Consider the following 20,000-nt stretch of genomic DNA (forward strand, 5'->3'; position numbering starts at 1 on the left):
TGTGTGTGTGTGTGTGGATGGATGGATAGATGAAGACAGAAGATGACACGGGAGGCGGAGTCATCTTTCAGGTCACTGTGAGTCGCGTCCTTCTGATCTGCGTTCATGAAGATTAAAAATATCTTTAAATTTGGCTTTCATTGTATTTCACAGCTTTTAGGACCTTTTCATTTAAATGTACAATTAATGGTGTGAACGGGAGGAGAGGTTGGAGGCGTGTCTCTGGAGGAGGGCGGAGGAGGCGTGGCCTAACAGGTTGTTTAGGTTTCAAACTGTGACACATTCCTCCTTTAAAAGGCGTAAAGTCTAAATAAATAATAAACGTGTTTGTGTTCAGCGAACTTTAGTTTGAGCTTATTTCAAATAAAAGAATCTCTCACGTTTGTTTTAAAACCGTCTTCAGAGACCAAACGAGGTCAGACTGGAGGAGGCGTTATAAAAACCACAGAAGAAGAAAGGGGCCCCCTGCAGCTCGAGGGCTCAGAAGGTGATGAATCAATAAAGGCGCTCTGCGTGGGACACGAGGTGTTAAATTAGGACGCTTGGCTTCTCTGCAGGAGCCGACGCCCACACGCCGCCGCCGTCCGCTCGGATGGAGCGCACACATCAGATCAGCTTCCATCAGAACGGACGCCAGCTGTGTTTACTGCTCTGCACCAATCAGCGCGTCTGCTCGGAGAGCGCGGCCTCTCAGCGGGAGGTCAGCTGCCCTCGCGCTCAGTGACGTCATGAAGCGCTGATCTCAGTCATGTTGGTGTTAATGGAGGTTATCAGCACGTTGTTAGCACACCGTTAGCTTAGCATGTTGGAGGGTCAGCGTGACGTGGTGTGTCCCCTCAGGGCCTCCGTAGAAACTTTACCAGACTCACAAACTCACAAACCACCTTTGATTTTTTTACTGTTTTATTCTTTGACTGAAACGACAACAAGATAAAGTGCTACAACACACACACACACACACACACACACACACACACAGTAACACACACACACACTCACAGTAACACACACACACAGTAACACACACACAGTAACACACACACACACACACAGTAACACACACACACACTAACACACACACACACACACACACACACAGTAACACACACACACACTCACAGTAACACACACACACAGTAACACACACACAGTAACACACACACACACACACAGTAACACACACACACACACTCAGTTTTCATAAACTGATAAAAAGTTTTAGTAGTTTTAGTATCTTGTATAAAAAAATTGTCTCTTTTTGATGACATCATCACTGACTCTTGTTGCAGATGTCCAACATGGCGTGCAGCTCTCCGGGCTCGTATCCCAGCAGGCCTTGCAGGTTGCAGACGAAGCGGTAGACGTAGCGCTTGCCGGCCGTCTTTCGGATGATGTTTTTGTCGTAGTAATATCGGAGACCTCGACTCAGCTTCTCGTAGTTCATCTTGGGTTTGTTCTTCCTGCGACCCCACAGCAGCGCCACCTGGAGGCAGACATCGGGCGCCACGATGAGAACAGACTCTACAGACCTCAGCGCCCTCACGAGTCATCGACCACGTTTACATGACAACAGCTACAGACTCCACCTTCTTCTGTTTGTGTTTTCAAAGAGCGCCGTGCTGGTGAATTCACACGCCACACGCCACACGTCCACAGAGCTCAAAGCGAGCGGTTTGCACTTCGTAACCCGTTTGTAACATCTTGTTTTTCGTCACCTGTCGTGTAAACAGGACAACAAAACGTTGATCTATTGTTTGTTTACACGACAGATACTGTTAATGAGCGCAAACGTTTTTTAAATGCGTCACGTCTCACCGACGGCGTGCACACGTGTTGATGCCGTGAGCGAGCAGGTGGACTACAACAACAATGGCCGACTCACGAGTTCTCCCAGTCGACATCTTTGTAGTTCAGGGTCGATTGAGGAAACGCGCCCATCTCATCACACGACCACACAAACGTTAACGTTAACGCCTCGACGCTCGCTCGTCTTGTTTCATTACACCGCCACAGCGCCACCCTCTGGCGTGGCGTGTTAACTGCAGCGTTTAGATTGTTTTGGCAGATCCTCGTGCGTCGAGGTTTCGATCTGAAAGCAGAACGTCTTTGAAATGATTGTGTTTGTTTTAGTGGTTTTCACGTCAGCGTGGCGTCAGTACCTCGTCGGGGTCGGTCAGCTTGAACTCCCAGCCGTCTCCCGTCCAGCTGATGCACGACTGACAGCTGCGATCTGTCAGCAGCTCCAGGAGGAACTGCCACAGCTGGATGGGACCACTTCCTGTTCCAACACGGACATGATTTAAAGACTTCAAACAAACATGAGTCTGTTAAAAGAACTTCCTGTGCTCACCCGTGTACCCGGCGAGGACGGCCGCTGGGATCACGGCTCGACCCAGGTCCGTCTTGTTTCCGACGTATTCTTTGAAGCTCCGGTGTGTCTGCGGGAGAACAAAGATGTCTTCAGACACGTTCTCCTCCGTCAGAGGGTCGATCTCCCGGAGCGGCGCCGCCCACGACAGAGAGCCCATGATGTCGGAGTCGTCACTGTGAGAGATCTCCACCTCCGAATAACGGCTTCTAGCAGCCGTTTAACCAATCAGCTTTCATCATCTGGATAAAAAAACACAATAAGTGTTTTTATTTGTTGCCGACGCGACAGAAATATCGAGGAAAACAAACTAAACATTTTTTCTTTCCTTCGTCTCCAAGTTGACGGATTTGAAGATGCCTGAAATACTTTCTGTGAATAAAACAAGCTAACGATGTCATGTGATCAAACAGACAGAATGTGTCTGATGATCAGGAGGGAGGAGCTGATTGGTCCATGATGACGACGTCTTTACAGAGTCTCATGTGAGCGTGCTAAACTTTCTGGTGGGAACATTTATGAGCACATCATGAGAAAAGACACACGTTCTTATTAGCACGTAAAGTGAAACCAAACGATCCCCTCGAACTGATCGTTCACACGTTGAAATCGAACCCGTGGTGCACCTGCGTTCCCTCCTGTTTCTGCGTTCAGGCTCCTCGTCGGATCTTCAGATTTGATGACGTAATAATCGTGATGTTGGACGCACACAGAGTCCAGAGCGTGCAGGTCCGTCCTCTCGCCGTGATGGTACTGAGCGTGATGATAGGCGTGTTTGTCCGGATGATGCTGAACGTAGTCGGAGAAGTTTTCTGAGACAAAGACAGACGATGAATCTCACATTTATGAGAGAGCGGTGATTTACGGTCACGACAACAAAGTCCGGATTCTTACCTTTGTTTGTTTGCAGCTGGCAGTAAGACGATAACGTGCACGTGGTTAATGACGAGTCGTATTCGTTCTCTGGAGAATTCAAATGAAAAGATATTGACATCAGAGTTGAGCCTTATTTCAACTTTTAAAAAAAGCAGGAAGGCTCCAAGGACGGGTTGGTCATTTTTAAAAACTAGCATGATTTTGTAAGTAGCATTCCCTCAGTGCTCCTTCTGCACCCGACCCCTCCCCTCTGCACTCCCTCTAAAGCCACGCCCCCCCGCACTCCCTCTAAAGCCACGCCCCTCCCCCTCTTCACTCCCTCTTAAGCCACACCCCTCCCCCTCTGCACTCCCTCTAAAGCCACGCTCCCTCTGCACTCCCTCTAAAGCCACGCCCCTCCCCTCTGCACTCCCTCTAAAACCACACCCCCTCCCCCTCTTCACTCCCTCTTAAGCCACACCCCTCCCCCTCTGCACTCCCTCTAAAGCCACGCCCCTCCCCCCGCACTCCCTCTAAAGCCACGCCCCTCCCCCTCTTCACTCCCTCTTAAGCCACACCCCTCCCCCTCTGCACTCCCTCTAAAGCCACGCCCCCTCTGCACTCCCTCTGAAGCCACACCCCTCCCCCTCTGTACTTCTTATAAAGCCACGCCCCCTCCCCCTCTTCACTCCCTCTAAAGCCACGCAAAGAGTGATGTCACTGAGATGACGTCCATGTTTTATACAGTCTATGATCTGAACCCATCAAGCGTCTGATAACCACATGTCCTCTGACCACCTGACATCTTTTCACTGGGTGTCCAGTGTAACCAGTGCTTAGTGTTAAATGGCCGCCTCACACTGATCGAGTGTTTCACCTCTCCTCATGTCCTCCAGATGCTCCCACAGGATCTCTCCAGCCGTGCAGTCTGACGTCAGGTTCAGGAAGGCCTCTCTGTCCAGGCCGCAGAGCTCCGCCCCCTGCAGGCCCCTCAGGTCTGATCCCAGACAGGCGAGACCGAACTCAGCCTGGCACCAGTCTAACCAGAAGTTCACCTCCCACTCAGACCACAGGGCGACGTCTGCACAGACAAACCCATCAATTCATATTTATTCATTCATATATAAAATGTTTTTTCATGTTAGCTGAATATTCAGTAGAGACAGCTTGGATTATTTAATAACCTTTAGCTGTAAACTTTCACAAAAACATTAAAAACATTAAAAATATTACAGACTTGATTCTGAAAACAAACAAAAAAAGTATTTATTTTATTAAATGGTTTCTTTTGATTCTGATCTTCATGCCTGACTGGATTTTTTCTCACTGGATTTATTTATTGTGTTTTAATGTTATTTTTGAAGAGCTTCCTGACAGTATTATTTAAAATATTAAAAAAACTAAACCTGCGGCCTGCGAGCGATTTTAACGACACGTAAGAAAAGAAAAACTGACCTTGAGGGAAATGATGGTTGATCCTCTCCTGAGAGAATCCAGAGAAAGACGCCTTCAGCGCCTGGCTGAGGACCTCCTTACTGGTCGGGGTGAGAGGCGGGACCTCCAGGGGGTCGATCTCTGAGACGACAGGAGTCATTCAACAACAGAGCGACCAAACTTTGATTTTAGTGAGGGGGCGTGGTCGACCCCGTTGCTAGGTATGACACATTTGATTGGCTAATCCAAACAAAAGTCAGTCATGGCCAAGTCCACACGTCAGCGTGGACAAGGTCATCTTCAAACATGAAACAAAAGCAAACGTCAGCGGGGCGCTCGTGCACGCCAAGTCAACAACAATGTTCTCGCCATTCCTCTGCGATGACCATTTCATTTTTAAAGTGGTCCAATCAGGCGTCTCCGCTCGTCAGCATGGTGGGAGCGTGTCAAAGGTCCAGTTAGCAACATTAGCATCAGTGCTAGTTTGGTCATGTCTGCCATCGCACTGATCTCACGCCAACTGAGGTGACAGCGTCGCACGATGATGTCACACGGAGGAGAAACCGCCGCACAGCGTGACGTGAAGAACATCTGAGAGGAGTTTAACTAACGTACAGTTTACGGCGAGCTAAAACTCTGTTTACGTACGAAAGGTCAAAACGCTCAGAGGGAGCGACCTACGTGTGCACGAAGACTTAGAACGTATAGAGTCAGTCTGCACACGACCACGACCATGACCACGACCACGACCACGACCACGTCTGTGATAAACTGTAAGAAGTTTACAGGAGGTTTGAAATCACACGCTCACTTGAGATACATGCTGATCGACGCTCGCCATCCTGTGAAGAGTCGTGATCAGTGATTGGACGTTCTGTGGAGGTGACCACATGCAGACTCGACACGGTCAGTCACGTCTGTTCAGCCCGACTCTTCACCCCGTCAGACAAGCAGCTTCCAGTCTGAACTCTTCGACCCGACTCGTCTCGATGGTCCAAAGTGTCCAAAGTGTCCAAAGTGTCCAAAGTGTCCTCCCACAGTCAGCAGGGATTGTTTGAATATGTTAAACAGAAGTTATATTTTGGTTCATCTTCCTGTTTTATAACCGTCTGTGACAGCTGACATTTTGTTTTATTCTGTCTTTTCAAACGCATTTTATTGACTTTATTATATAAATCAGTTTGTTGTGATCTTCGTGTTTTGAAGGATCGTGAGGATCTTTAAGAACGGAGAAAACTCGACCAGCGAGAAACAAAACATCAACGTTCTGCAGGAATCCAACGAGTCGACTTTTTGTGCAACAGGTCCTTAAAAGTCTTTGTTTGTTTGAGTGTCACATTAAAGTTTAAAGATAACATTATAAACATCACATGATGATACAGCTGTGATGACAGTCAGAGACAGAAACACTCAGATTCATGTCAGCGTTGATCATAGTGACTCTTCATCACACATTCTGCTTCTAAAAGCTGAACTCAAGTATTTTTAAAAATTAAAAATTAAAATTAATCTGTGAAATCAAACACGGAGGAATCGTCGTCTTACCGTACGTGCTGCCGTCCATCCTCCTGTGTCGGGGTTCAGGGATCAGGTGGAACAGACTGGGGCTGCAGAAAGGGGCAATGATCCTTTAATATGGGGGGGGGGAGGAGGGGGGGGGCCGCTGTGATGGACAAGTGTCAATCATGTGGAAGTGGGCGGTGCTGGAGGAAAAGGTCTGAGGCGGTGAGTGGAAGCGTCGGATGTTTACAAAGAGTGTTTTCAAACCTCTGAGAACATAGAACACGTTTACTCTGAGTGATATATTCAGTGTCCTTTGATAAGCAGGGGCCCCTCTCGGCTCTGTTGGGGCCCCTCCAACCACGCGACACTGAGCGGGGCAGGAGAGCTGTCAGGTGGGGCTCCATCAGGGAGGTTTCCTACTGTCGGTGCAAAATGTGCACGTTTTGAGGTGATGCTGTGGTTTAAAGTTCGTCAGCCGTTGGGGGGCCCCCTACTGGCCTGGGGCCCCAAGCAGCTGCCTGCAGCTGGGTAGAGGGAAGTCAGGGCCAAACTGCTCAGCTAGCTGCCACTGCAACACGACTCCTGGGAGAAAAATGGACGGACATCTCAGATCCTGAAAAAAATCCAGATTAGAGACCAAATCTTCTCAAAACTGGAAATCTTCTTGTTTCATAAACAATGCAATTTAAGTTTGTTTTTTTTATCCAATCACAGAGACCCCTAGCTTATTTTATTCAATCCTTTTCAACAAGCAGCACCCAGCGGCGTCCTCTTTGTGCGGCCACTGAAGAGCGCTGAAGTTGATCATTAAGCGGCCATTGTTAACAGACTGTTGTCATGGAGACAGGATGGACGCTGCACGCTCCCGAGGTAAATTAAAGGTGGTGGACATGAAGCCTTTTCTTTAATAATAAACTGAGAAAAAGTGAGGGGTTGATTTATTTTTGATCATTTATTGACTAGAAAAGAAAAGCTGAGTGACAGTGAGGTGTGAGGACAAACAGACAGCATGTCACAGTACATCAATCGACTGATATCCACAGTGTCAAGGGCTCTTCTATGTTACACACACACACACACACACACACACACACAAATACAGTACAGAATACACACCTTCAACAGGTAAGTTCAGTCACTTAGGTTTTAGGCAGAGAAGGCTTCGTTAATGTCGAACACAGAGACACAAACATGCTGAGAACTCGATGGATCAGAGAACACAGAGCGGAAACATGAGCGTTAACCCGAGGCGAGCGCCAGGCACCTTCAGTGGAAGACGTGTCGCTTTGACACCAGAACAGTGCTGAGGTGTACCGGCGTGTTTGCTGGTTCTGGCAGCCATATTGTGCAGTTTCACACGGCGGCCATTTTTCTTTCTAAGGTGTTTGAGATCTGCACAAGTCTAAATTCCTGGAGTCTGACAAACACATTAGCTTCCCTCATGCTAAAGCTAATCATAACGTTTAATAACGTTTAACCACACAGATACCACTGAAGCGATCATGGCGTCTGAGCTTCCCACGATTAGTGCGAAGTCTCAGAAAAATGGCCGCCATGAAATAATTGGGAATGTGGTTTGAGTTGACCCTTCGCTAAACCCCTCCCACAGTTATTTTAACGTCAGTTTCACAGTGCTGTCAGACAGATAAAGACGTGACTGTTAGCACGCCTGGCGCCAAACGTTGCTTCTAAAACCAAAAAACTACATTCATTCATTAATTCAGTAACAATCGTGATTTATAAAAGTCTAAACCAGCGTCGCTCTCAGACTCTCGGCTGACATTAGCTTCTTCCTGCTTTGATTCAGGAGGTTTCACTTCAACAAATCAAGCTAACGCTAAAGAGCTCAACAGTGACAGAACATTTTTTCCAGCATCTTAGCTTCCCGAACCCAAATGTCCCCGTTCAAATCCGACATCAACATTTTACACAATCCTTATATTGAGTTTGAAGCCAAGAACACCAGCTCACCAAACACTGAAGCCGATAAATCATTTCATTCTGCGCCAAAACGGCGAACCCCCCCCCCCCCCCCCCAAAAAAAAAGACAGATAAGGCAAAGTTACAAGACTGCGTCCTTATTATCTTCCGGAGTCAACGAACTACACGGCCCACAATGCATTGCGAGAGATACTGCTTCTGATTAAATGTAACTTTGGTAGTTTTGGTGTTTATAAACACGTGTTGTACGATGGTCTGACGACATTTACTGCAGCATAACAAAGTTAATAGCAGCAGGACACATTGCCATGGTAACTCCACCAATCAACACTGTGATCGTGGGTAGTGTAGTTCTTTTCCCCCCCAATACTGTGAATAAGCCAGGTTGTTTCTTAAAGCTTGATCTCATACAAACAGGTACAGAAACCGTTTCCCGCTCAGGTCGCTCGTGGTCACTCTACCTGTGATGGTTATGACATCACTGCTAATCAAACACGCTAGGCTGAAAACGAACAGGATGTTTGTCTGGAAACCGTTGAGCCCTATTAGAGATATCTTTTCTTTCATACCTTCTGAAAACATCCTCTGGTGTCGGACACGTTTGTTTTTTGCACATGGCGTTAGCTTTAGCTTCAGTCTTTCAGCGCATTCATATAATACGTTTAGCTACTACTACGTATTGTCTTTTGAAAATCAAGTAAACTTAAATTTATCAAATTCAGCCCGTCTGTGCGTTTCATCAAACTCCGTAGCAAACGTTAGACTAAGTAGTAATCTTGCTAACGTTATGGCTAATAAATGCTAACGTCACAGCTAATAAATGCTAACGTTACAGCTAATAAATGCTAACGTCACAGCTAATAAAGGTTTTTCTGCATCCGTTCATCACATCAATTATTTCCTGTTTCCTGTCAGGATGAAAACCTGTCAGAAGAACAAGAATTTAACTTCTTTATTCAGAGTTAACGACTAAATTTCAGCTTTTTTTCTTGAGATCTCCAAAAGTTAGCTCGTAATCAAACCAGCATTATGATCTCGAGAATTTCAAATGAACTGCCAATCAAGAACAGTACGCTTTGCTGGTATCAAGGGGGCGGGACTTAGTGAAAGGTCAGTCAAACCTCAGAACCTTTTTTGTAAATATGGACATTTTAACAAAATCAGGAGATGATTTTTTAATCGCTGCAGCTGAATCCAGGAGAGCTCTTCGCTGCTGAAAGGCCAACATGGAGCCACAAAGTTTCCACCAATCAGTGAAGAGAACCGTCGCTGGTGCTGAAATAATACAGATTCTGAAACGGTCATATATGTTGCTACACGACGGACTGAAACCAGTCGAGGGGTTAATGAAGGAGAGAAAGAATGCCACAGTACACAGTGTAAAAGCTACAGGGTTCTTCTTCGGTGGTTGGACCACAGCGAGGAGGAGGAGGAGGAGGAGGAGGAGGAGGAGGCAGACGTGGTTTAGCGAGGGTCGTCAGGAGCGGCGATCTTCTCCAAACTGGGCTCCATGCCCCAGATCTCCCGGGCGTACTGGGAGATGGTTCGGTCGCTGGAGAATTTACCGCAGCCAGCGATGTTATGGATCACCATCTTGGTCCACTCTTTCGGGTTCTGTTCGTGCACAGGGAGGAGCAGAAGAAGAAAGAGGAAGAGCAGATTGTGAAACTGGGACGGACAGCAGGAGGTCACTGCCTCTGCCATTTTATTTTGAAGGAGCCATGTCTGTTTGATTCCACATTATGAAAGCTAAATACTGCCCCCTGCTGTCAGGACGTGTGCAGTGAATGAGAGACAAAGTGTGAGCTGAATTAAAGTCTGCAGACGGTTAGTTTAACTCTAACTGATGACGTGCAGAGAACAGTAAAATATAAGAACCATGAACAGGTTGAGCTCAACAAACAGGAAGAGAACGAGGAACATTTACACACCAAAATATAACTCAACACTTTTAAAGATGCTTCTTTTTTATAAACACTAGAATGCTTGTGGGTCGAATCGTTTCTGATTCTCACAAACATCCCCCGGATTTTTCCTCTTGAAGTTTTTCCCCTTCTTCTTCTTCTGGTCAGTATTTGGTTGCAACACGCTGCCGTTAAAAGCTGTGAGCGAGCAAATCCACAACATGGCAGACAAATGTCTCAAACACATTTATGAGCCCAGATTTAAAATCAATTTTAAGATTAAAAACAAAAACATGGAGGGTAACTACGGGTCCATCTGCACTGAGCGCTCTCCTCCTCACTTTGCCCGTCATAGTTTTTCCTGCCTCCAGATCAGCCAACAGAAACAATGCAGTTGAAGTAGCAGGTTTCAGCCAGTAGAGGGCGCTCTCTATGCAGACTTCAAACACTATAAAACATCATTTATTAAAAACGTTGTTCTCAGATGTTTCCAGCGGAGTGAAGAGGACGGAGCTCTAAGTTCAAACTGTGGTCGCTATCAGGCTCTGCTCGACCTTCAGTCTGACGCACTGACCTTGTAGAGAGCGCTGACTTTGTCCTGACACTGGATGTAGTCTTCATAATCTGCAAACACCTTAAACCTGCAACACACGCACACACACACACACACACACACACACACACACACACACACACACACACACACACACACACACACACACACACACACACACACACACACACACACACACACACACACACACACACACACACACACACACACACAGTTAATAAGGACTTTTGAAAGATGACTCAGCGTCTCGGCGTGTCAGCACATTCGGTCACGCTGACTCCAGTCGGCGTGCTCTCACCTGTCGTGGTGCATCAGCATGTTGACGAGGTCTTTGAAGAGGTCGGGCTCTGCGGGGCTGAACGCGCCTCCTGAGATCTGATCCATCGCCTGCTTCAGCTCGGGGACGCGGTGATAGTAGGACAAGGCGTCGTAGCTGAGGCGGAAACACGTTCAGAGAGAAAACAGAACAACTTTGAGTCAAATGTAGTCGGGACAGCTGAAGAGTCGCTGAGCGGCCCACTGCTGCTGCTTCTTTGACATAATCTAAATATGACATCCTGACCCTGCTGTGAACCCAACGACGTTTATTTACTCATAAAAACAAAAGCTTGACCTCTGTCATGATTCATGTGGGTTAGGGTTATTTAAGAAAAACAACTATTTATCCTAAAGCTGCAGTTCCTCCAGTGTCCACTAGAGTCTGTCTCCTGCAGTGAGTCAGTCTCCATAGAGCTCTATGTTAAAATGTCCAACTTTACAGCTGCAGTTCCTCCAGTGTCCACTAGAGTCTGTCTCCTGCAGTGAGTCAGTCTCCATAGAGCTCTATGTTAAAATGTCCAACTTTACAGCTGCAGTTCCTCCAGTGTCCACTAGAGTCTGTCTCCTGCAGTGAGTCAGTCTCCATAGAGCTCTATGTTAAAATGTCCAACTTTTGTTTTCGGAGCCTCACCCCTTCTTGTCCATGGCCTCCACATCCTCCACCCTCATCCCGAAGATGAAGAGGTTCTCCTCTCCGGCCTCCTCGGCCATCTCTACGTTTGCTCCGTCCATGGTTCCGATGGTGAGCGCTCCGTTCAGCATGAACTTCATGTTCCCGGTGCCGGACGCCTCGGTGCCCGCGGTGGAGATCTGCTCCGACAGGTCGGCTGCTGGGATCACTGCAGGACGGATACAGGAGGCGGGGTTTAAATCTTTATTTGACAGGAAGCAGCTTTACAATGTCAAACATTAAGGACTTTTATTTTTTGATAAAGGCGACCTTTCTCAGCCAGCGTGACCCGGTAGTTCTCCAGGAAGATGACCTTGAGGCGATCTCCGACCACGGGGTCGTTGTTGACGATGTCTCCGATGGCAGTGATCAGCTTGATGATCATCTTTGCCGTGTGATAACCGGGAGCCGCCTGCAAACACAGAAGACCGTCAGGGTGAAAACATGCTCAGAGCGTCCACCAGGGGGCGCCATCTCATCCTCATGAGGAGCCATGTTAAAGCTGATCACACGCTGTAAACACACGCTGCACGGTCACATTGTTATTATACCGGGGGGGGGGGGGGTCTCTTCTTCCTCCTCCTATAAGTGTAGAAAGATAAAGTGATATTTTTTTCTAAAAGTTTACCAGTAAACCAGTGCGACCAGTATTCAGTATACCAGTGCGACCAGTATTCAGTATACCAGTATGACCAGTATACCAGTCTCCTGACAGCCGTGGTCAGCTCACCTTCCCTCCGATCATGACGGTCCTGGGGGTCCACGCCTTGTTGGGTTCCTTCTTGATTCCTGATGAGACACAGAGGGAGGAGTGAGTGGGTGAAGGCGTGTTTGGCGAGCGAGCGGCGGCGGCGGCGGACACGTACGGTTGTAGAGCGTGATGATGTGCAGGCAGTTGAGCAGCTGCCTCTTGTACTCGTGGATCCTCTTGACGTGCACGTCGAACATGGAGTTGGGGTTGATCTTTACCTTGTACTGCTCCTCCAGCAGAGCGGCGAACTTCATCTTGTTCTCCTGATGACGAGGAAGAGACGAGTGGTTACCACGGAAACGGGCCGAATCGTGAGCGCCCCTCTTTTTTTTTTTTTTAACGCTCACCTGTTTGACGTTGGCCACGTCCCGGATGAAGGTGTCGTCGTCCACAAACTCCAGCAGCTTCTGCAGCTGGTCCAGGTCTCGGATGTAGTCCTCGCCGATCCTCTGAGGAGAAAGGCAGCGCGTGTTACTCGCCAACGAATCCTGAAACACGAGCGCTTCTCCATGGATGCGAGGTCACGGAGGTCACAGGAGGTCATGTGACCTCTGTGACCTGCTTCCCTACGTCTGCTGGACCAGATTAAATCGGGCTCATTACGTGACGTGTGAGCGGCTCTAACCTCTGCGATGACCTCGGCCAGCCCGGGGTTGCACATGACCAGCCAGCGGCGCGGCGTGATGCCGTTCGTCTTATTCTGGAACTTCTGAGGGTCCACTTCGTAGAAATCCTTGAACCTGAGGAGAAGAGGAGATTAAAATCAGACGCACGGTCGGGAAGAAGCGGCTTCCCGTGAAAGGACGGACACGAGGCCTACACTGTGCTCTTGATGATGTCAGAGTGGATGCGAGCGACCCCGTTGACGGCGTGCGACCCCACGATGCACAGGTGAGCCATGTTGATCTTCTTCATGCCTCCCTCCTCCACCAGAGACATCCTGCGCAGACGGTCCAGGTCTCCGGGGAACAGCTGGGAGATCCTCTGCAGAGACCAACCAGAACACAACAAAACCCTGAACCACGGTCTTCAAGTCTCCGGGTCCTCCTGGGTCCCCTCACTGAGTCCAGACCAGTCCTACCTCCAGGTGCCTCCTGTTGATCTCGTAGATGATCTCCAGGTGTCGGGGCAGGAGGTTCTGGAAGAGGTCGACGGGCCAGCGCTCCAGAGCTTCAGGCAGGACGGTGTGGTTAGTGTAGGCACAAGTCCGGACCACGATGTCCCAGGCCTGAAGGAGGAGGGGGGGCGAGAGCAGAGCGTGTGAGGAACCTGCAGAGACCTTCACACGTCTTTAAAGAGCGTTCCTCGTCTACCCTCCGGAACGTCTTCTGTGGAACGTTCCACCTAAAAGCTTCCGATGCCACCGGAGTCCTCGCTGACTTTTCTACTTGGTTTAATAAAGATCTAAGATTCTCCCTGTCCCACTTCCTGTTTGTGTCACACTTCCTGTTTGTGTCCCACCTTCTCCCAGATGAGCTTCTCCACGTCCACCAGGATCCTCATCAGCTCCGGGATGGCCATGGCAGGGTGGGTGTCGTTCAGCTGGATCGCCACCTGGAGGAAACAGGAAGCGGAGCAGGAAGACTTTTATTAGACTGACGGTGAAGAGAATCTGAGAGACTGTGGCGAGGCGTTAACGCTGAAACGACCACACATCGGCGCTCAGCGTCACCTTGTCCGGCAGCGAGGAGAGGTCCAGACGAACAAACTCCGTGGATCCGAACTTGGAAGCTTTGAATCGCCGGATGATGTCCTGAAGGGTCGCAGCGACCACGAAATACTCCTGCTTCAGACGCAGCTCCTTCCCCTCGAAGAACTGCGGGAGAGCGGAGGACAACGCCGCGGTCAGAGACGTCACTTTAACACGATTGGTCGACTGAACAGATCGAGAGGCGTGCTCACGTTGTCGTTGGGGTAAAGAACTCTGGAGATGTTCTCGGCGAGGTTTCTGTCCAGCACGGCCTGGATGTACCCGCCCACGTTAACTGTGGAGCGACACGTCTGTGTTATTATTATTATCTCAGTACGTCATCGACGACCTGAAGAGAAAAGGACACTGACAGTCTTTGAGGTTAAAGTCACACGGCGCCTTCGCCGACCACAGCCTCATGGTGTTCACGATGTTGTTTCTGTAGCCGGGGACCGGAGTGTCGTAGGGAAGAGCGAGAACCACCTGAGGAACAAAAACAAGCGTTTAGAAAACCTCCGGGACGGGCGTGACGATTCGACCCCCGGGGATCGAGGGGGCGTGGCCTGACAGAAGTAGGGTTAAGATTTGTGTTCTTCTCTTTCTGAGGTGGACGTCCAATCAGACGGCTTCACGCGCTCGCTCTCACCTGAGTGTCGACCCACTTCACGCCCTCCTCCGTGTGCTCCACCCGGCCGTAGAAGTGAACGGGCCGCATGTACTCGGGACGAGCTTTCTCCCAGGGGTTCCCGTACCGCAGCCAATCATCTGCCTCCTCCACCTGTTTCAGAAACATGTGACGGTTCTTTCACATGTTCGACTTCCTGAGATGTTGGTCGAGCGTAAACAAAGCGTCTGATCTCACCTGCCACCCGTTTACGATTTTCTGATTGAAGATACCAAACTCGTAGCGGATGCCGTACCCGTAAGCAGCCAGACCCAGAGAGGCCATGGAGTCCAGGAAACAAGCTGAGGAGACATGACGGGGGGGGGGGGGGGGGTTGAGACAAGACTGTCCAAAGCACTACACATCACTGTCCATCGGCAGCCAATCAGGAGGAAGCTCACCAGCCAGACGACCCAGACCGCCGTTTCCAAGACCGGCGTCTTCCTCGATGTCCTGCAGCTCCTCCATGTCCAGACCCAACTGCAGGAAAGAGTTTATGAAGTCACTACGGACCGTCTGGGGCTGACAACTTTACAGCTGCAGTTCCTCCAGTGTCCACTAGAGTCTGTCTCCTGCAGTGAGTCAGTCTCCATAGAGCTCTATGTTAAAATGTCCAACTTTACAGCTGCAGTTCCTCCAGTGTCCACTAGAGTCTGTCTCCTGCAGTGAGTCAGTCTCCATAGAGCTCTATGTTAAAATGTCCAACTTTACAGCTGCAGTTCCTCCAGTGTCCACTAGAGTCTGTCTCCTGCAGTGAGTCAGTCTCCATAGAGCTCTATGTTAAAATGTCCAACTTTACAGCTGCAGTTCCTCCAGTGTCCACTAGAGTCTGTCTCCTGCAGTGAGTCAGTCTCCATAGAGCTCTATGTTAAAATGTCCAACTTTACAGCTGCAGTTCCTCCAGTGTCCACTAGAGTCTGTCTCCTGCAGTGAGTCAGTCTCCATAGAGCTCTATGTTAAAATGTCCAACTTTACAGCTGCAGTTCCTCCAGTGTCCACTAGAGTCTGTCTCCTGCAGTGAGTCAGTCTCCATAGAGCTCTATGTTAAAATGTCCAACTTTACAGCTGCAGTTCCTCCAGTGTCCACTAGAGTCTGTCTCCTGCAGTGAGTCAGTCTCCATAGAGCTCTATGTTAAAATGTCCAACTTTACAGCTGCAGTTCCTCCAGTGTCCACTAGAGTCTGTCTCCTGCAGTGAGTCAGTCTCCATAGAGCTCTATGTTAAAATGTCCAACTTTACAGCTGCAGTTCCTCCAGTGTCCACTAGAGTCTGTCTCCTGCAGTGAGTCAGTCTCCATAGAGCTCTATGTTAAAATTATAAAGTTCCTCCAGTGTCCACTAAAAGGGATGTAGAATTAGGGGGCGTGGCCTCTTTGAGTGACAGGAGGGGGCTGCTGGCTATCTGCTAGGCGTCGCCTCAGCTGATTCAGTCCCTGACCTTTGACCTCTGAGCTGTGTTTGTGCTGATGGAGCCTTTAAAGATTTGTTCCTGTAAACATCGGACTCATAATCTGTGAGCTTTATCAGATAAGTCTGAGAACTTCATTTATTTACAAGTTAGCAACAATTAGCTGCTAACTGAGTCCGTGTCTACACACTGTCTGTACCTGAGCTCTTTAACTAGCCAATGAGCTCTCAGACTGTAGAAATCCATGACTTGTGTCATTTCTCGCTCCAAGGCTGACTGATCTCGAGGCCTCCAAACTAAGCAGGAGATGATGTTGCCGTGGCGATGTTGACTTTTATTTTATATGGTAAAGAAGCAGCAGCTTCTCCTTCACACGGAGCGCCATGTTCAAAGAGAGTGAACCTGACGTCTGATGTTCAATAACTTGAAGCTTTGCAGACACTGAAGTCAAGCCTCAAATTTCCTCTGTTTGTTTTGACAACAAACGAGAAACACGCCCAAAACAAAGAGGGCAGGAAGGTCACTGCTCCCATGATGCTTTGCCTCACCTGGTATGTGGCTTCATCGCAGGCGTTCTCCAGAGCCAGGTTGACCATGGTGTTCTGCAGAGTGCGGCCCATGTAGAACTCCAGAGAGAGGTAGTAAACACGCTGCAGGAGGGGGGGGGGGAGGGGGGGGGGGGGGGGTGGGGACAAACAGAGGACTTCAGTGTTGGAGACTTCTTCACACATTTAAACTTCATGCAGAGAGAAGATGATCAATAAGATGTCATCATGTAGGAAATCAATATCCACCGTCTGCAAACAAAGAATCCATTCTTCTTAGACTTTACCCCCCCTGCCCCCCCCCCCCCCCCCCCCCTGCCCCCCCCCCCCCTTTAATGTCTGATCATGGAGTGAGGTCCTGATTTGACCTTTCAGCTGACGCTAATAATAAAAGATAAGAGCGCCTGTTGTTCCTGCAACATTATCTCACCGACAACAACAGCTGCTGTCAGAACAACAACACAGAGCTAAAACTGTCTCTGTACACAGGAACAGACTGGGAACAGACTGGGAACAGACTGGGAACAGACAGGGAACAGACTGGGAACAGACTGGGAACACACGGGGAACAGACTGGGAACAGACTGGGAACAGACCGGGAACAGACTGGGGACAGACTGGGGACAGACTGGGAACAGACTGGGAACAGACTGGGAACACACGGGGAACAGACTGGGAACAGACTGGGGACAGACTGGGGACAGACTGGGAACAGACTGGGAACAGACTGGGAACACACGGGGAACAGACTGGGAACAGACTGGGAACAGACCGGGAACAGACCGGGAACAGACCGGGGACAGACTGGGGACAGACTGGGAACAGACTGGGGACAGACTGGGGACAGACTGGGGACAGACTGGGGACAGACTGGGAACAGACCGGGAACAGACAGGGAACAGACTGGGAACAGACCGGGAACAGACCAGGGACACACGGAGAACAGACCAGGGACACACGGAGAACAGACTGGGAACAGACCGGGAACAGACTGGGAACACACTGGGAACACACGGGGAACAGATTGGGAACACACTGGGAACAGACTGGGAACACACTGGGAACAGACTGGGAACACACGGGGAACAGACTGGGAACACACTGGGAACACACAGGGAACACACAGGGAACACACAGGGAACACACGGGGAACAGACTGGGAACACACGGGGAACACACGGGGAACAGACGGGGAACAGACTGGGAACACACAGGGAACAGACTGGGAACACACGGGGAACAGACGGGGAACACACGGGGAACAGACTGGGAACACACAGGGAACAGACTGGGAACACACGGGGAACAGACCAGGGACACACGGGGAACAGACTGGGAACACACGGGGAACAGACTGGGAACAGACTGGGAACAGACTGGGAACAGACCAGGGACACACGGGGAACAGACTGGGAACACACGGGGAACAGACTGGGAACAGACTGGGAACAGACTGGGAACAGACTGGGAACAGACCGGGAACAGACCGGGAACACACGGGGAACACACGGGGAACACACGGGGAACACACGGGGAACAGACTGGGAACACACGGGGAACACACGGGGAACAGACTGGGAACACACGGGGAACACACGGGGAACACACGGGGAACAGACCGGGAACAGACTGGGAACACACGGGGAACAGACTGGGAACAGACTGGGAACAGACCGGGAACAGACCGGGAACACACAGGCAACACACGGGGAACAGACTGGGAACAGACTGGGAACACACGGGGAACAGACTGGGAACAGACTGGGAACAGACCGGGAACAGACGGGGAACAGACTGGGAACACACAGGCAACACACGGGGAACAGACTGGGAACAGACTGGGAACACACAGGCAACACACGGGGAACAGACTGGGAACAGACTGGGAACACACGGGGAACAGACTGGGAACAGACTGGGAACAGACCGGGAACAGACGGGGAACAGACGGGGAACAGACTGGGAACAGACTGGGAACAGACCGGGAACAGACCGGGAACACACGGGGAACACACGGGGAACAGACTGGGAACAGACGGGGAACAGACTGGGAACAGACCGGGAACAGACCGGGAACACACGGGGAACAGACTGGGAACAGACGGGGAACAGACTGGGAACAGACCGGGAACAGACTGGGAACACACGGGGAACACGCGGGGAACAGCGACAAAAGCAGCTGTGACTTTGAGGGTCCTTGCTGAATGTCTCTGACCTTGTACTGACATTTCTGATCCTGCTGACAGTGTGTGTGTGTGTGTGTGTGTGTGTGTGTGTGTGTGTGTGTGTGTGTGTGTGTGTGTGTGTGTGTGTGTGTGTGTGTGTGTGTGTGTGTGTGTGTGTGTGTGTGTGTGTGTTGGCCTGGAGTGGTCGGTGTAAATGACTGAGCAGCAGGATGGAAGCAAAGTTAAAGTGTGTGTAGAAGGGAGACGGAGGGACTATTTTCAGCAGCGGAAGAATCCCCATTTGTTCCCCTGGAGAGGATCAGTGTGTCAGAAGGAGACTAAACCAAAACAAGGTTCTGAATATCAAAACAACCGTGAACGACTTCTTTCCTCCCTTCAATGTCTCCATCACATTTTATTTCTGTGTTCGGACTCTTCACAAACTTTAGGACATGAATGTAAACTACAGGTGTGTGAGACGTCCGTACAGACAGCTGAGGCTCACAGGTAGTGTGAGGACGTTTTAACCCTTTAGGTGCTGTGTGTGTGTGTGTGTGTGAACCAGGCTCACATGGTGGTAAACAGAAACAGGAAGTTATGATTTATGAACCAGGTGTTGGCCCTTTAAATCCTCCAATCAGGATCTTCTTCCTGTCATGCACGAGAGCAGCTGAGTGTTTACATTTTAAAAAAGAGGAAAAACATTCAGTCTACTTTCAGCTGCTGGTTTAGAGCAGAGAGAGTGTGGCCATTTTGAGATGCGCAGTGTGTGTGTGTGTGTGTGTGTGTGTGTGTGTGTGTGTGTGTGTGTGTGTGTGTGTGTGTGTGTGTGTGATGGATGCAGGCAGCGCCTTACATAACACATTTGGACAACAAGTTGAGCCTCACTCTCACCCCCCCCCCACCACCACCACCACACGAAACATCCGCGAGCGCGCGCGCACACTCACGCATTCAGCATCTCACTCTGATGTCGTATTAAATGCACGAGACAAAGAAGCCGGAACACTTCTATACATGGAGATGAAGGGGGACATCATGTGCACAGAGAGCGCGCGCGCGCACACCTCCTCGCGCAGGGCTGTAAGTTATGATGCTGCAGGAGCGACCCCGCCCCCCTCCCTCCTCCCTCGGTCAGCTGTGTACGTGCAGGATCACTGCGGCATCTTACTTTGGGGTCTTTCTCGTAGTAGTGCTGCTGGGTCCGGATC

General features: G+C 49.8%; 2 protein-coding genes across 2 annotated transcripts in view; both read right to left on the reverse strand.

The window, feature by feature from the left end:
• Window positions 1-1,181: 1,181 nt before the first annotated feature.
• LOC306841595 (protein C-ets-2-like) lies at window positions 1,182-4,886 on the reverse strand. Its single transcript, XM_079371538.1, has 7 exons — window positions 4,679-4,886; window positions 4,101-4,304; window positions 3,263-3,331; window positions 2,984-3,180; window positions 2,351-2,561; window positions 2,160-2,278; window positions 1,182-1,483 (listed from the first exon to the last, which is right to left on the reverse strand). Exons 1-7 carry the CDS (start codon window positions 4,815-4,817, stop codon window positions 1,271-1,273), a joined length of 1,152 nt encoding a protein of 383 aa, XP_079227664.1. The 5' UTR covers window positions 4,818-4,886; the 3' UTR covers window positions 1,182-1,270.
• A 2,200-nt stretch (window positions 4,887-7,086) lies between these two features.
• pygmb (phosphorylase, glycogen, muscle b) overlaps window positions 7,087-20,000 on the reverse strand; it is a 13,346-nt gene continuing 432 nt past the window's right edge. The window contains exons 1-20 of the mRNA XM_079371796.1: window positions 19,961-20,000; window positions 16,628-16,729; window positions 15,074-15,152; window positions 14,871-14,974; window positions 14,655-14,786; window positions 14,380-14,491; window positions 14,221-14,303; window positions 13,991-14,134; window positions 13,780-13,872; window positions 13,400-13,546; window positions 13,139-13,302; window positions 12,944-13,058; window positions 12,666-12,767; window positions 12,434-12,581; window positions 12,298-12,356; window positions 11,838-11,979; window positions 11,529-11,736; window positions 10,878-11,012; window positions 10,580-10,646; window positions 7,087-9,715 (exon numbers count right to left, since the gene is read on the reverse strand). The exon at window positions 19,961-20,000 is cut by the window's right edge and continues 432 nt beyond it. Of these exons, the coding sequence (XP_079227922.1) occupies window positions 9,566-9,715; window positions 10,580-10,646; window positions 10,878-11,012; window positions 11,529-11,736; window positions 11,838-11,979; window positions 12,298-12,356; window positions 12,434-12,581; window positions 12,666-12,767; window positions 12,944-13,058; window positions 13,139-13,302; window positions 13,400-13,546; window positions 13,780-13,872; window positions 13,991-14,134; window positions 14,221-14,303; window positions 14,380-14,491; window positions 14,655-14,786; window positions 14,871-14,974; window positions 15,074-15,152; window positions 16,628-16,729; window positions 19,961-20,000 (2,326 nt within the window). The 3' untranslated portion in view covers window positions 7,087-9,565. The remainder of the gene's footprint in view (window positions 9,716-10,579; window positions 10,647-10,877; window positions 11,013-11,528; window positions 11,737-11,837; window positions 11,980-12,297; window positions 12,357-12,433; window positions 12,582-12,665; window positions 12,768-12,943; window positions 13,059-13,138; window positions 13,303-13,399; window positions 13,547-13,779; window positions 13,873-13,990; window positions 14,135-14,220; window positions 14,304-14,379; window positions 14,492-14,654; window positions 14,787-14,870; window positions 14,975-15,073; window positions 15,153-16,627; window positions 16,730-19,960) is intronic.

The sequence above is a fragment of the Symphodus melops genome (assembly GCF_947650265.1).
Source record: "Symphodus melops genome assembly, chromosome: 20".
NCBI lineage: Eukaryota > Metazoa > Chordata > Actinopteri > Labriformes > Labridae > Symphodus > Symphodus melops.

Coding starts and splice junctions, on each gene's coding strand:
- LOC306841595 (XM_079371538.1), bottom strand. CDS start 4,817: ATGACTCCTGTCGTCTCAGAGATCGACCCCCTGGAGGTCCCGCCTCTC. Junction 4,305..4,678: donor CAACCATCATTTCCCTCAAG/GTCAGTTTTTCT, acceptor TTGTCTGTGCAG/ACGTCGCCCTGTGGTCTGAG. Junction 3,181..3,262: donor CCAGCTGCAAACAAACAAAG/GTAAGAATCCGG, acceptor TCTTTGTCTCAG/AAAACTTCTCCGACTACGTT.